Raw genomic sequence first — 13194 nt, 5'->3', positions numbered from 1 at the left:
GGGGAATGAAAATGGAAAAAGGTTGGGCGGGCAAGGCTAGTCTGTAGCGAACCAGAAGAAAGTAATTGAATACCAAATACCAATAGAAACGTAAAGCCATCACAAAACATCACAGACGTCCAGATACTTTTGCTATGCGCGCTTTGTTGATTAACTAAACTACCGAATAACAGTTCTCAAGTTATGTTCCGCTTATGCCTTATACATTTGTGTCGTGCCATCATATCAGTTACACCATAATGCTACTCCGTGTCGCTCTCTTCTTTGGTGACGTCCAAGTCGCTTGCTTCTTCCATGTTGACATCCGAGTCGCTCTCTTCTTTTATGCTCTCGTCCTTATCGACGCTCTCAAGGACTTCATTGTTAAAAACCATCTGAAACCGCTCGCGTTCTGCTTGCTCGCGTTCTGCTTCTTCACGTTCTCCTTGCTCGAGTTCTGCTCGTTCTGCTGCCCAGTCTTCGGAAACAGTTCTGTCGTCCGTTTCGTCCGAATCGGAATTGGGAGTCCTTATAGTCAATAAGCGAGAATACTCGTCTATGGGACGCAGGAAAGAGGGCGTGTAATCAGGACAATTTGGTGGCCGCGGAAAGGGAGGGGTTAATCCCATCCGACGCAACCGACGGATATACAACAACCTGTGCTGGGAAGACGTAACCGGGTCAGTGGCATCGGAAACATCTAGGGTGCCCCGATCTTCAGTTCTGTCAGCTAAATGCTCACCTTGACTCTCTGCCGAGAGACCAACAGGCGTAGCCGTGCCAATCTGAGGGGTGACTGAAGGGTCATCACTATTTCTCTGATTTTCGAGAGGCACCTGTTCAGTTGCGAGAGAGCCCTCGGGACTGAATCCAGTGGCTGGACTAGGAAGACGCATCTCATGGGGGGTATCGAAGTTGGAGTCTGGGCCACGCCCATCAATCGCATAACCCGTGTCTGGCAAACGTTCAAGACTCAAGGCCCTTATACCTGTTTGAAGCTCATCAGCGACCTCATCGCGTGCCGTTAGTGCAGGCAGCATAAGTCCAGTGATCTGTCGACATCGTCTTATTGCCGCCGCCGAAGATGTCATGCGACGATGCCTCATGTAACACGGCGAACGTTCGCGAAAGTGCCGATTTGTTTTGGCTATTTTTCTCGTCCTCAAACATCCATGGGCCGGAGGTTTCAAGGGCCCCCGTAACCTTCGACTAAACCTCCGCGTGCACCTGCATCTCACGCAGTAGCAGTTGCTGCATCTGCACGTTGTCGATTCCCAATTGCAGTCACAATAGCAGTAGAGGTTTCCTGGGCCTCTGGGTGGCTCGCCAGAACCCTGGCCATCGGCAGTCACATTTTCACCAGCTGTTGGGGCTCCCGCGTTATCGAGGTCGTCATAATTATTCGTGTTTGACTGATATATGAGTTGTTGCCCTGTCTTGCTGCTTTCCCCCACCTGGGGTCGGGCTTGTCTGACAAGTCCACAGCTTGCCATCATGCATGTATGGTACTGGAGTACAGATACAGTCGCAGCATCTTTACCTTCTTCCGTCAATGATGGATATTCCTAAGCCGCCATATTGCCCTCGCCCCTTTGACACTTCTCGAGGTGTCCCATCGTTGGGCTATCAGATGTTAATGGGAATGAAAGCACGGTAGTTGCCCGGCTTGTCGCGGTATGTACGTCGTCGTGATTCTATCGGCGTTTTGCCTCGACCTTCTTCAGTTCCTCCCTTTATAATTGTTAGCTATTGTGCGGGAGAAGCATCGGATTGACGTGCCTGAGCTGTTGTGAGAAGTCATCGCTTGTGTCGTCGTCGTCCCAGCTCTCTTCCCAGAGATGTTTGGTCTCGCCGCTACCCTTGGCAGCTTCGGTCTGGTCCTCGGGCCAGTCTGTATTTACGTTAGATATCTCTAGGGAGCGTGGATGGATGCGGGCGTACCATCGACAGGGAAGTCCTCAAACTCGTCGTCCTCGCCCAGGGCGGCGGGCTTTTGCTCTGGCTTTTGCTCGACAGGCGTGTCGTCGGTAGTCTTGGGGTCTGTGGACGTCATGGTGAAGAGTGTGTGTTTGCGGCAATTGAAATGCTGTCGTGACGAGTAGTAAGAATGACTGGAGGTATGATGGTTGGTGTGTTTAGCTGATGGTGTAAAGATGGATGGTGGAGACCTCTAGCGGTGATGATGCGGTAGCTGTAGCCTGTGGTTTGACGGGAAGGCGCGGCGGAAGAAAGATCCACCGACGCCAGATAGTACCCCTCCGACTACCTTGATGCGACGGATCCCTCAACAACGCGCGCCGATGATACAACAAGCCAAAGAACAAGACAACGATTGGAAGAACAAATAAAAAAAATATTATCCTCGAATTTGCAAAAATGCGACCGAAGGGAATCGAACCCCTCTCTAACGCTACCTTTTGAATGGAAGGCGTTAATGCTAACCACTACACCACGGTCGCTAAATATCATTTTTTATGCTGTGGAGACTTGAAAAGACGTAATATATCGACGAGGAATGAGGGTAGAGACTGGTATCGCGGGATGGGAAGGGTGGGGCGGGCATTAGTGATTAATGTAAGGTAGACGCTGGCAGAGAAGAAGAGAAAAATATGCAAAAGGAGATACATGGACCGAATAACAGTTTGTGAATGGAAAAATGGCAGAGGACTTGGTCGGTGGGGGTACTAGGTCTATTGACCGATTCTGTTAGTCTGTGTTACTGAAGGCGTGCAGTGAGCAAGGCAGGAAGAAAATCCCAAGGCGTACTTTGGTCGTTGGAGGCTCGTCATGTCAAAAAAAGCAGGCGCATGAAAACGCAAAGACGACAATAGCAAGTCAACTTGTTGGTCATTAAATTATATTCATTGACCTTATTTTAGTATTAATGTCAAAGGCCAGTTTTCCTGTCGCCTGTCAAACTGCCAAAATCACGATCTGAGTTGACTGGTAACTAACCTGTAGCTTCGTTGCTCACAATTAAGAAGGGGGTGGTGCCATCACAAGCCAACGCCCTTCAAAGCCGTCAAACTCACCCTCAATGACTTTGGATGTCTTCTCCCACGGCACACGAAACGCGCCCGAATTGAACATGGGTGAATAAATCGTGACAGGCCCGTTTTCTATCTTTCCCGCCTCCATATCAAGCTGCGTCCGCATCTCCTTCAAAGCCATCCTCGTCTGCGCCAAGATCTTTCCAGCTGCATCCCTTCCTGGCTTTCCGGTCCTCGTGTTCGCTCTGCCGTACCCATAGCTGGTAAACAAGCACACAATGTGTATTTTGGGCGCCCCGCGAGCCACGTCTGAAGCCTGTGGTGGAATGATGTAGCACTGCCCTGCGAGCTTTGGTGATGGCCATCGAGAAGACGCGTCGGCGTTGCAGAATGCCTTGTACTGTGCGCATGCAGCCGGGAAGACGCGTGCGAGTTCAGCTGCTATGCCAGCGCCCCACTCGGCGATACAGTTGGTCGCGTGCACGAGGTAGACGTCTGTCGGAAGTGATCGGACAGCATTGAGGGTTGTTGTCTCTATCACGAATGGTGTTGACATTTTGATGGTGAACGTATTTGTGTGAAAGGAGACAAAAATATTGCCGCCGTTCCGACAGGAAGCGTTTTTCTTGTACGTCGTTTGTTGAAGTAGAGTGTCTAGGGTGACTCATCCGGCAAACACCCATCTCTCGACCACCAGATCACAACCTAGCCCCCGGAACCAAAGCGCAACGATGGAAGAATAGCACATCAAATTTTCGTTGTATTCCATTCAGATATGCTCGATAAAAGAATCTGTCTTTGAACCTATTGCTGTCCAGTAAGGTCCTCCATTACATACGCCAGTCTTTAGGGTAAACGGGTCAAGAGGAGAACCATGTGAAGGGGTACCAGAAGGCTGGATTACTTCTGGTTCAATCTCCTGAGACTCGGGAGTCGCAGAGTGAGCCAGTAACGTTGCTCCATCTTCCAGGTTAAGGTGTCAGGTAGTGGACATCAGTCCTCTGGTACTGATCTTTATCGTGGTAACCCCATTCCTAAGCGATTATCGTTTGTCTTGTGTATCGATACTCTCGTAATAGATAGCCTGCATCACAAGCCATATACCCAAGTTGTAGCCTGACGACACTGCACCTCTCCACAATTTGTGGTTACTTGGGTGCTTTCGGTTCGTCTTGGTGATGTCGAGCTTGAGGGTGGCGTGCTCAGGGTATCAGAAAAGTTCCCCTGCAGGCATGTTTCTCAGCGCTGACATTTTCGGCGCATCTTATTGGGAGCTATCCCGGAGGTAGGTAGTTTGGTGATTCGCGACCCCTCTAGATGAGCACTTGAGGTCGTTGGCTGCTGTTGAGTCAATATCTATATTCTACCATGACGACAAAGCGACATAATAAAAAATACCGGAGGCAAAAAACGAGATTGATATATATGTTGGAAGCAGTGAGTCGTACTTCTGATGGCGATCTGTTGAAATGTGAGGTTGCAAACGAAGCTCTGAGTTGGACAGGGAAATAATGCGAGAAGATTCTACAGATTGCCCCGATGACAACTCTCGAACAGGCAGAACATCAGTACCTAAGTAGGTATATATAAATAGATCAGATCATAATAATATGCCTCTGATCACCTAAATGCATACAAAAGCTGACCCTGGTAACTAGACGAAAGAGAAAAGGACAGGCCCCTGAGAGGGATCAATGCCTCCTTGATATCTGATGGGAACTCCCAAGTTGAACGACAAGTAGTCCAGAACAGCTCAAGTGAACCACTCCATACGGCGGCATTATAGTACTATCGACAACCAAGATAAGGAACGTACCTTTTTCTTACAAAAGCCTCATTGGGTACGTAGCAGCAATCCGCCCACATGACCACCAGCCTCACAGGCAACCGAACTCAACACATCCTTCACGCCTCAGGTTCCCACACAACAAAACAGAAGGGTAGCCCTTAAATACAAAGTTAAGTCACCATTCGTCAACGTAGGGCAGTGATGGAATGGCGCATAGGGCGACATCCTGAGCTCTGCAGGTAAGTGAACTCAACTCAACAAGTGTTGAGGTTTCAACTCCCTCCCCCCACCCCAACCCAAGACCAGAAAAAAAAAAGAAACAGAAAAAAAAGCAGAATAACATTGAAAGAGCGGAGAATACCAGAAACAAACAGCACTAGAAAAAAAAAGACAGCACCTAAAGAGCAGAAAGTACAACAGTACAACAGCACCACTAAAAGCCAAACCCAAAAAGTAGATAGTTGATATATATCCGTAATTGCCATATAATTACCATCAATGAATGAAGTACTCATTCGATCTGTGAAGAGATATGAGTATAACTGTAAAAAAAAAAAAAAACAATACTACAACATTATGTAAGGACCTGTAGATATAATTACCATATAACTACCATATATCTTCTGACATCTTTATTATTTTGCTGATTCCTTCTACTTTTGTTGTATCTGCCTGCTTGCTGTTACGAAGCAATACTGTAATGCGTCAATTGAGAATTTATCTACTTATGACGCACTGGGGCTCTGTACAATAGATAAAATAATATATACCAATAGCTAATCTTCCTTTGTTTGTTCTGAAGTAGTAGTATCAGCTAATAGCTAGGGAGCATATTGCGTTTTATTGAGGATATTCTATGAACTTGAGATATACATATGCTCTAACAAATGTAATGGGAGCTACAAGAAAGCCCATTGGCTCGTTAACTGACTTGCACTTACAGCACTGTAAAGTTGATAGGTCTTTGGGACCCCCACTTGGACTTGGATAGTCGAGTGGGTCATTGACGAATACCCTTGGCCCAGGACTCAACACGCTGACATATTTGACTCCGTCTTCTCTCTATTATCTCTCGTAAAATGTGCGACTTCTCGAGTTATGGAGGCAGTTGTGAAGAATGGCTCAACTTGGAGCAGACCCTTGCACCGACAACCGGTCCCGAAATGCCTACAGCTGACATGGTAAAACTTGCTAACAAGGAACGAGAGGCCATTGTGAGGCAGTCCATGATAAAGCTGGCACCTCAAGTTGGGACAAAGAACCACACGGTACCTTCTCGAGATGGTAGCAGCATTCAAGTGCGAAGCTATAGGCCAATCAATGTCACCGAAGACGAAATACTCCCGTTATACATCCATCTACAAGGAGGCGGCTTCATGTATGGCACACTCGACGCTGAGGATGCGATATGTGCTCGAATAGCCATCGGTTCTAAAGTCACAGTCCTCAACGTTGACTACAGACATATACCAGAGTTTACATACCCCACACAATGGAATGATGCAGAGGATGCTTTTGAGTGGGCGCACGATAACATGGACAAACTCAAGTGCGATCCTCGACGAGTCCTTCTTGGTGGAGTATCAGCAGGTGCCTGGGTTGCTGCGTCGCTCACTCTCCAAAGACATCTCAACCGCACATCAGATCCTCTACCGCCTATTGCCGGCCAAGTTCTCATGATACCCTGCTTGGCACATGTCGATTGCTACGAACCGCAGCTAAAGAAGATGAAAGACCCGTCGATATCGTCCTACAAGCAAAATGAGTTGGCACCAATGTTCTCACTTGCCCAACTTCGCTGGTACACCAGTCTTCTCAATATAGAGAGTCCAAGTGTTGATGATATCAAGATCAATCCCGGCAATGCGACACCTGAACAGGTCAAAGGCATGCCACCTAGTGTAATTGGGATAGCTGGCTTGGATCCCTTGAGGGATGAAGGGCTGCTGTATGCCAAGATGTTGACAGAAGCTGGGCAAGTAGCTTGTTCTCGATGAGAGTGAAGTTGCTGACAAGATATAGGGTTCCGACCGACGTTAATCTGTTCATTGGACTACCTCATGGATTCCGATCTTATGAAGAGAAACTGTCTGCTTCAGGGCGGTGGGATAAAGTTGTTGAGAATGGGACACGGTGGGCTCTGTCTAATCCATCACCAAGTAATGAGTTCCATGTCGAGACATAATTGTTGAAAATAGATTTGAGTTTCATTTCGATAGAAGAGTGAAAACTCGTTCCACGTCTGCATCTGGATAACTTTGCAAAGTATGGAGATAGAAGATAAAATCCGCATATGTTTGAGCCACTTTTCGCAGATATGTGAAGTGTAAGATTGAGGAAGGAAACAATGAGAAAAGATCGATGAGGAGGCGAGCTGAACCCTCCGACTCATTTTGAAGCAACTGGCGTTTCAGTGTACGCAGAAGCGAATGATATGATATATCGTCAGCGAGCCACTCACCCTTGCCAATATTCCACAATTCGAGCATTGAAATAGTTAAAAAGTCCTTTGCGATTGGACGAATATTTTGTATTATCAATCTAGGGGGCGAATTATTCATTAATGTGACCCTCTACCTGGTCTGTTCCTTGTGCCCCCTCTTCGGCTACGCCCCCAGCTGCAGTCTGAGCTCTCGAGATTCTGTAAACAGAAAGTGGGTAACGACGGAGTACCACCTCTCAGGTGTATAAAGAACTTATGTTGTTGTATGCAAGATAAGAATGGATTTGTTATGGAGACTGTGACAAAAACGGCATCTGAGTCATTCTGTCACGATTGCGAGTCAAGGGTATCAGCCTTGGCTAGCGGTAACAGATCTATGAACGGCTGTTCATCTCCCGAGACAGTACACCCATTCAAAAACTCAAAATCAAAAGGAATCTCAACTTGAGTTAGTAAGCGGAAAACAAAGAAATATTGAATGCACCTCTATCAGACAGCCGAAAGTCAATTCCACGTCTTCCATCTAATAATAGTGAAGGTTAAGTATCAAGTGTGACAGGGTGTGTGCTGCGGCCTTTGGTGTGGCGGATATAGCGCCAAGTCGCCAAGGCGCGTAATATGGCAGGGATTTACGATCTGGTGTTTGTTTGAGTTGTCTGAGCGGCTATGTTGTGCGTTTGATGCGGAGGACACAGGATGAAGAGAGAAGAGGGTGACTTGGCAACCTGTCGATAGGTGTGTTTCTGCCAAGCGAAACTATCTAGAAACAGAATCTTGGCGCCGGTGCAGAAGGATGATAGTAATAGAACACTTTTAGAACTTGTTCTTAACGATATATGATACTATAAATGAATTTCCAAGACCTTCCAGACACGAGGCAAGTAAATGGGATCATAATTGCATATGCATGTATCAATCTAGTTCCAACAAGGTTTCCCTTTTGCCGCGTGATGTGAATGAATATGTTGATACTCGGATAGGGAATTATATCAGAAAACCCAGGAATGGAACTCAAGCGTACTGGATTGTGTTTGTATTCTTAGAGCTGAGCCTGTATGCATCAAGTGCGAGGCTAAATTTCCTCAATATCCAGCGCAGGCAAACCTCTGTCATCATCATCAAGGACATCCACGATGCTCTTCAGATCCGTCTGATCCCTAATCATCAACATAGACCCATCAATAGCATTGAAGAAGTAGAACTGGCTGCTGCCGACCTCGAAGAGGTAGAGTGCGTCTCCAGTGTAGGGTGCCATGTCATAGTGCGGTCTGATATCTCCATCAATGCCACGTGAGCGAACCTCATCTTCCATTTGACCATCTTGACCCCAAAGCATGTCTCCGCCCATGTCCTCGTAAGTGTTCACCCAGTTCACTGGGGGTGGGATCTGTATCTACTGTTAGTCACGCTGGGCGGCAAAAACTGGGAAGGCCGTGATGTACCCCGTTATCGGTTACCACCGTACCGTCCATAATTGTGGTGTATTGACTCATACTGGGTGCCTGTTGATTGAACGATTTGAGTGAGGTTGGTGGAGTTGAGACGACTGAATTTGTGAATTAAATTTACATTGATATAGGGACAGAGGATCAAGACACATTTATAAACACAGTTCAGGTTGATGACGTATCCAAGTAATGAATCATTGAGGCATTCTTATTCAAACCAATAGATATGTCAAAATGCAATCAATGGCATGGCACGTTCTTAGCGGTAGGATGACATCAACTCTGACTGTGCTTTGACCTCTTTTTCAGCTGGCAGATCTACCGCAATTCCTTGGTCGTGGGTGGGCATTGGGAAGATCCGAGCGGGGCTCTAAGACATGTAGACTTCAAATAGGAAATAGTGTAAACTATCAACAGCCACGTTGACAGCTGAACCAGTACGTATAGCTCAAGAAGATAAAAGGTGACAAGCAAGGAAATGGAGCAAGTTGATAGCTAAGAACGGGCTCGCCGCGGATGGGTATATGTTGACGAGAAGGGAAAAGACAGTCTGTCGACAAAGGCACTGATATTTTTAATTGCGAGAAAACCACTCAGGTCTGAGCGTTAACCTAGCATTGCTCTGCAGAACAGTTTACAGGCCATTGGCAATTGAGCTTACTGTTATCACTGCGCAACACAATGCTAGATCCATCATTTGAGAGAACAATCGACCCCATAGCCTTGCCTGATATTTCACAGAGATGCAGCTTTAATAACTATAGGGTATTATATTTATGTGCTTGTCATCTAATAGGCTATAGTAATTAGTACTTAGTCGGAGGCTAAATGACGTTGATAGGGTATTCTCCTTCAGGGACTCATCTCGGAGCTCGGATGTAACATGCTTGGTCTTGTGCCGACTGCACTGCAGCACCACTAAAGTATTAAGCTTCTATCGATAAATCTCCTAGGGTGACTGGATGTCTACAAGACAAGGTAGCAGTAGGACGGTTAAGACGGCAGCAAAACATCAAAGCCACAGGGTAACCGATTTGTCTTGCGTAATGCTTTCTGTGGGTCGAGTTTAATGCTGACAATGTGCGTTACAGCAATGTCGCGGTCCGAACTCGCAATTGTAGCGACGTGGAGAATGTTTGAAGTGAGACAGAGACTCAGCTGATCTTGAGCCGATAGCCGAGGAATGATGTAAAACTCGAGAATGTTTACTTGTTTCAGTGACAAGATGGAGCAGCAGCTGTGGAGTTGAAGGATTAATTCCGCGACCAAGACGAATACAAAAGTCCTTGCTGAAAAAGCCCAACTAGAACTAGGCTCTAAATTTGGCACTGGAGACGCTTGGCAAAGTGACATTTACTCCAGGTTGACTCCAGGTTGAATCGCGTCTTGGCGCGTTCTAAACACCACAGGCGAGTATCCAGGGGGAGCTTTTCCATCACGACCAATATTTCTATAGCACAGCGAAAATCACGGTTCATCCGAACAATAATTGTTTATTCGCCAAGAGCAGCCATGATTTGATAAGCGGGTTTCCGGACGGTCAAGCCAAGACCTTTGGTGGTATCAGATCTCGCAAATTCGATATGTGAGGCACGATAAGACAAAACAATATCAAGAAGCCAAGACAAATAGACGGTTAGGGCAGCCGTGTATGGCTCTGAAAAGGGTTATAACAGGGAATATCACTGCAGTGACATGAGTCGCAGGGGCGCAGAAGCCGTTTGGGGCGCCATTACGCGAGATGGAGCTTTTGTTTCTCGGTGGAATATGGCCTGCTTCGAAGGCAAGATGCATGCGGGAACATGGCAAATCAATGCACATCGCGAATGAAAATTGCGGATTTACGTTGTAGCCAGGGATGACAATGTAACTGCCGGCATGCATCTTGGGATTCCCCAGAGACAAAAAGACCAAGATCACCAACTACTGAGACGTCAACAGAAAAAAGGGTCTTCCGGATCGCTTGCCATCCGCGCATTGAGCATTAATGACAAAACGCAAAAGGTGGATATATACAAGGCCCCTTGTCCGGCTGTAGAGAGATCTTTTCCCTATTATTCAAGCTTAAAACGCGAAACCTGCAGATCTTGTAGCCATGTCGAGACGTGCAAGTGGCCAATAGGAACAGACAATTTCGATTATTTTTCCGAGATAAGAACCAGGGTTGACAGGCCTAGAACCGGCAACTATCGACTATTCTGTATCCGTTGGTTTAGTCACTGGCGAAAAGAGAGCGTTGAAACACCACGGTCACATCGGTTTGAGAGAGGCCCTGTCGCGGGAAGCCTGACACAAGACGTGGTCTGTTTTGTATCACGTTTTGCCTCACAACCTTAAAATAGTTTAATATAACGCCAGATACGCCTTCAACACTACCAATCGCCAAGAATACTTATAGACGGCTGTGCGTTCTGGAGTGGAGGCTTTTCTTCCCCTTCTCTCTATTCTCACACTCTCTCCCTATACGCTTTCTCTTTGCATCTAGGCTGGTACCTGGTTGTTTCCTTTGTACTGTCTATTTTCTTGTTTGTGTTAATTGGAGTGAATCTTTTACTGTTCATTTCCGTTTTCCTTTCTCTAGGAATCTTTGTTTATTCAAGATTTCCTAATTGGGTTCCTGTTTACTCAGAAATCCATTAATTCTTTTCGAATATACACGCCAAGACAGGAAACTGGTTTCCCTGTTCTTTTTTATATCTTGAAAAAATAATTTAATTGTTTTTTCTCTTTTCAACTACTTTACGACGATCCTTACGATACTCGAACGTTCTCTTTCGACTATTCTTTTAGCTTCTATCGTTCAAAATGGATTCAGCACGACCTGTTTGTGGATCGGAGGGCCCTGGGGAGGAGTATCCCCTTGGCATGCACATCGGTGGTCTTTGTACGTTGACTAATTACCCCGGATTTGGTCTCGACCCAGTTCTTTAGAAGCTAACAATGTGGGATAGTCGCTGTTTTGTCTGTTTCTTGTCTGGGCGCTGGCTTCCCTGTCGCCGCCAAGAGAATCAAGTGGCTCAAGATGCCTCCCAAGGTCTTTTTCGCTTGCAAGCATTTCGGTACTGGTGTTTTGGTTGCTACCGCATTCGTTCATGTAAGTCTATACCTGATATCGCCCTATAACTCACACTAACATAGCTCTAGTTGCTTCCCACAGCCTTCGGATCCCTCACTAATCCCTGCCTCCCCGAACTCTTTACCGATATCTATCCCGCTATGCCTGGTGTCATCATGATGACCTCTATGTTCCTGCTTTTCATGGTCGAACTCTATCTCAACGCCAAGACTGGTGGACACTCTCACGGTGGTCCCACAGGTACAACAATCACTGTCGCTCCTCCTCCTCGCCCTCAGCGACCTCAGCGCCCTTTCCCTCAGGATGAGAACCATGGTCACGCCCGCAACGACTCTTTCAACAGCGACTACTCCGACGATGAAGTCACATACGAAAAGGCCATGGCTCGTGAGATGTACGAGAAGGAACAGCGCCCCCACGCCTACTCCAAAGACGACAGCAACTCTACCATGCCCGCCTGGTTCGTCGTCTTTTACGAGCAGTACGTCCGACAGCGCTCCGAGATGATTGAGATGATCAAGGAGTCCCAGTACTCTCAAGCTGCTATCGACTCCAAGCCCCACGCCGAAGTCAGCGAGTCCTACTTTGATGAGGAGAACAACTCGATCGACCACGAGACTTTCAAGCGCATGTCTATGAACATCACCCTTCTCGAAGGTGGTATCCTCTTCCACTCCGTCTTTGTTGGTATGACCATCGCCATGACCACTGACGGTCTCCTCGTTTTCCTCATTGCCATCATGTTCCATCAGATGTTCGAGGGTCTCGGTCTCGGATCTCGTATCGCTGCTGTTCCTTACCCCAAGGGTAGTGTCCGACCTTGGTTACTCGTCTTTGCTTTCGGCTGCACAGCCCCTATTGGACAAGCTATTGGAATTGCCAGCCGAAACTCTTATGATCCCGAGAGTGAGATGGGTTTGATCATGGTTGGTGTCTTCAACTCTATGTAAGTTTTTGGACATATTAATTTCTTCAAACAATCGCTAATCCGACACAGCTCTTCCGGTCTTCTCATCTACGCTGCCCTCATCAACCTGTTGGCTGAGGACTTCCTTTCCGAGGAGGCTCAACATCTCATGAAGAAGAAGGACCAGATCTTTGCTTTGTGCTGGATCTTCCTTGGCGGTAAGCATCCTCTAAACCTTCTGTGTCTACACATTCACTAACATTTGAATTAGCCTTTGGTATGTCCGTTGTTGGCGCTTTCGCTTAAACGTCAAAATCGTTTCAAGAAAAAGAAAAGTCAATGAGACATGAAACGCGTGGAGGACTGGGCGAAATCAACTTAGACAAACTTAGATGCCCGGGTTTACGCCTTGTAAGATAATGACGACGATTGCAATATTGCGGTTTTCTTTTGGTTGCGAAATGCTTTGGCCGACGAAGATGGTATTGCTACAGTGAGGTTCGTCGGAACTTCCATTCTTTAGGATAGCTGGAATTAAAAAATAACGAAATAAAATTGACGA

The 13194-nt window shown here is 46.8% G+C and overlaps 5 protein-coding genes across 5 annotated transcripts; 2 read left to right on the top strand and 3 right to left on the bottom strand.

Moving 5' to 3' along the window:
- Window positions 1–242: 242 nt before the first annotated feature.
- On the bottom strand, window positions 243–2032 carry FPSE_05286 (uncharacterized protein; the record flags this gene model as incomplete). Its single annotated transcript, XM_009258404.1, has 4 exons — window positions 243–1031; window positions 1218–1487; window positions 1755–1870; window positions 1921–2032. The coding sequence occupies 4 exons, from the start codon at window positions 2030–2032 to the stop codon at window positions 243–245; spliced, it is 1287 nt and encodes a 428-aa protein (XP_009256679.1).
- Window positions 2033–2955: 923 nt separating this feature from the next.
- Window positions 2956–3525, bottom strand: FPSE_05287 (uncharacterized protein; the record flags this gene model as incomplete). The annotated part of the gene is made up of 1 exon (XM_009258405.1): window positions 2956–3525. One exon carries the CDS (start codon window positions 3523–3525, stop codon window positions 2956–2958), a length of 570 nt encoding a protein of 189 aa, XP_009256680.1.
- Window positions 3526–5837: 2312 nt separating this feature from the next.
- Window positions 5838–6755, top strand: FPSE_05288 (uncharacterized protein; the record flags this gene model as incomplete). The annotated part of the gene is made up of 1 exon (XM_009258406.1): window positions 5838–6755. One exon carries the CDS (start codon window positions 5838–5840, stop codon window positions 6753–6755), a length of 918 nt encoding a protein of 305 aa, XP_009256681.1.
- Window positions 6756–8273: 1518 nt separating this feature from the next.
- FPSE_05289 (uncharacterized protein) lies at window positions 8274–8694 on the bottom strand (the record flags this gene model as incomplete). Its single annotated transcript, XM_009258407.1, has 2 exons — window positions 8274–8588; window positions 8644–8694. The coding sequence occupies 2 exons, from the start codon at window positions 8692–8694 to the stop codon at window positions 8274–8276; spliced, it is 366 nt and encodes a 121-aa protein (XP_009256682.1).
- Window positions 8695–11454: 2760 nt separating this feature from the next.
- On the top strand, window positions 11455–12938 carry FPSE_05290 (uncharacterized protein; the record flags this gene model as incomplete). Its single annotated transcript, XM_009258408.1, has 5 exons — window positions 11455–11533; window positions 11601–11743; window positions 11794–12671; window positions 12723–12850; window positions 12904–12938. The coding sequence occupies 5 exons, from the start codon at window positions 11455–11457 to the stop codon at window positions 12936–12938; spliced, it is 1263 nt and encodes a 420-aa protein (XP_009256683.1).
- Window positions 12939–13194: the final 256 nt, after the last annotated feature.

This window comes from Fusarium pseudograminearum, chromosome 2 (genome assembly GCF_000303195.2).
Source record: "Fusarium pseudograminearum CS3096 chromosome 2, whole genome shotgun sequence".
Taxonomy (NCBI): Eukaryota; Fungi; Ascomycota; class Sordariomycetes; order Hypocreales; family Nectriaceae; genus Fusarium; species Fusarium pseudograminearum.
Note: the sequence above shows the minus strand (reverse complement) of the source record. Positions and strands in the feature narration are given on the sequence as shown.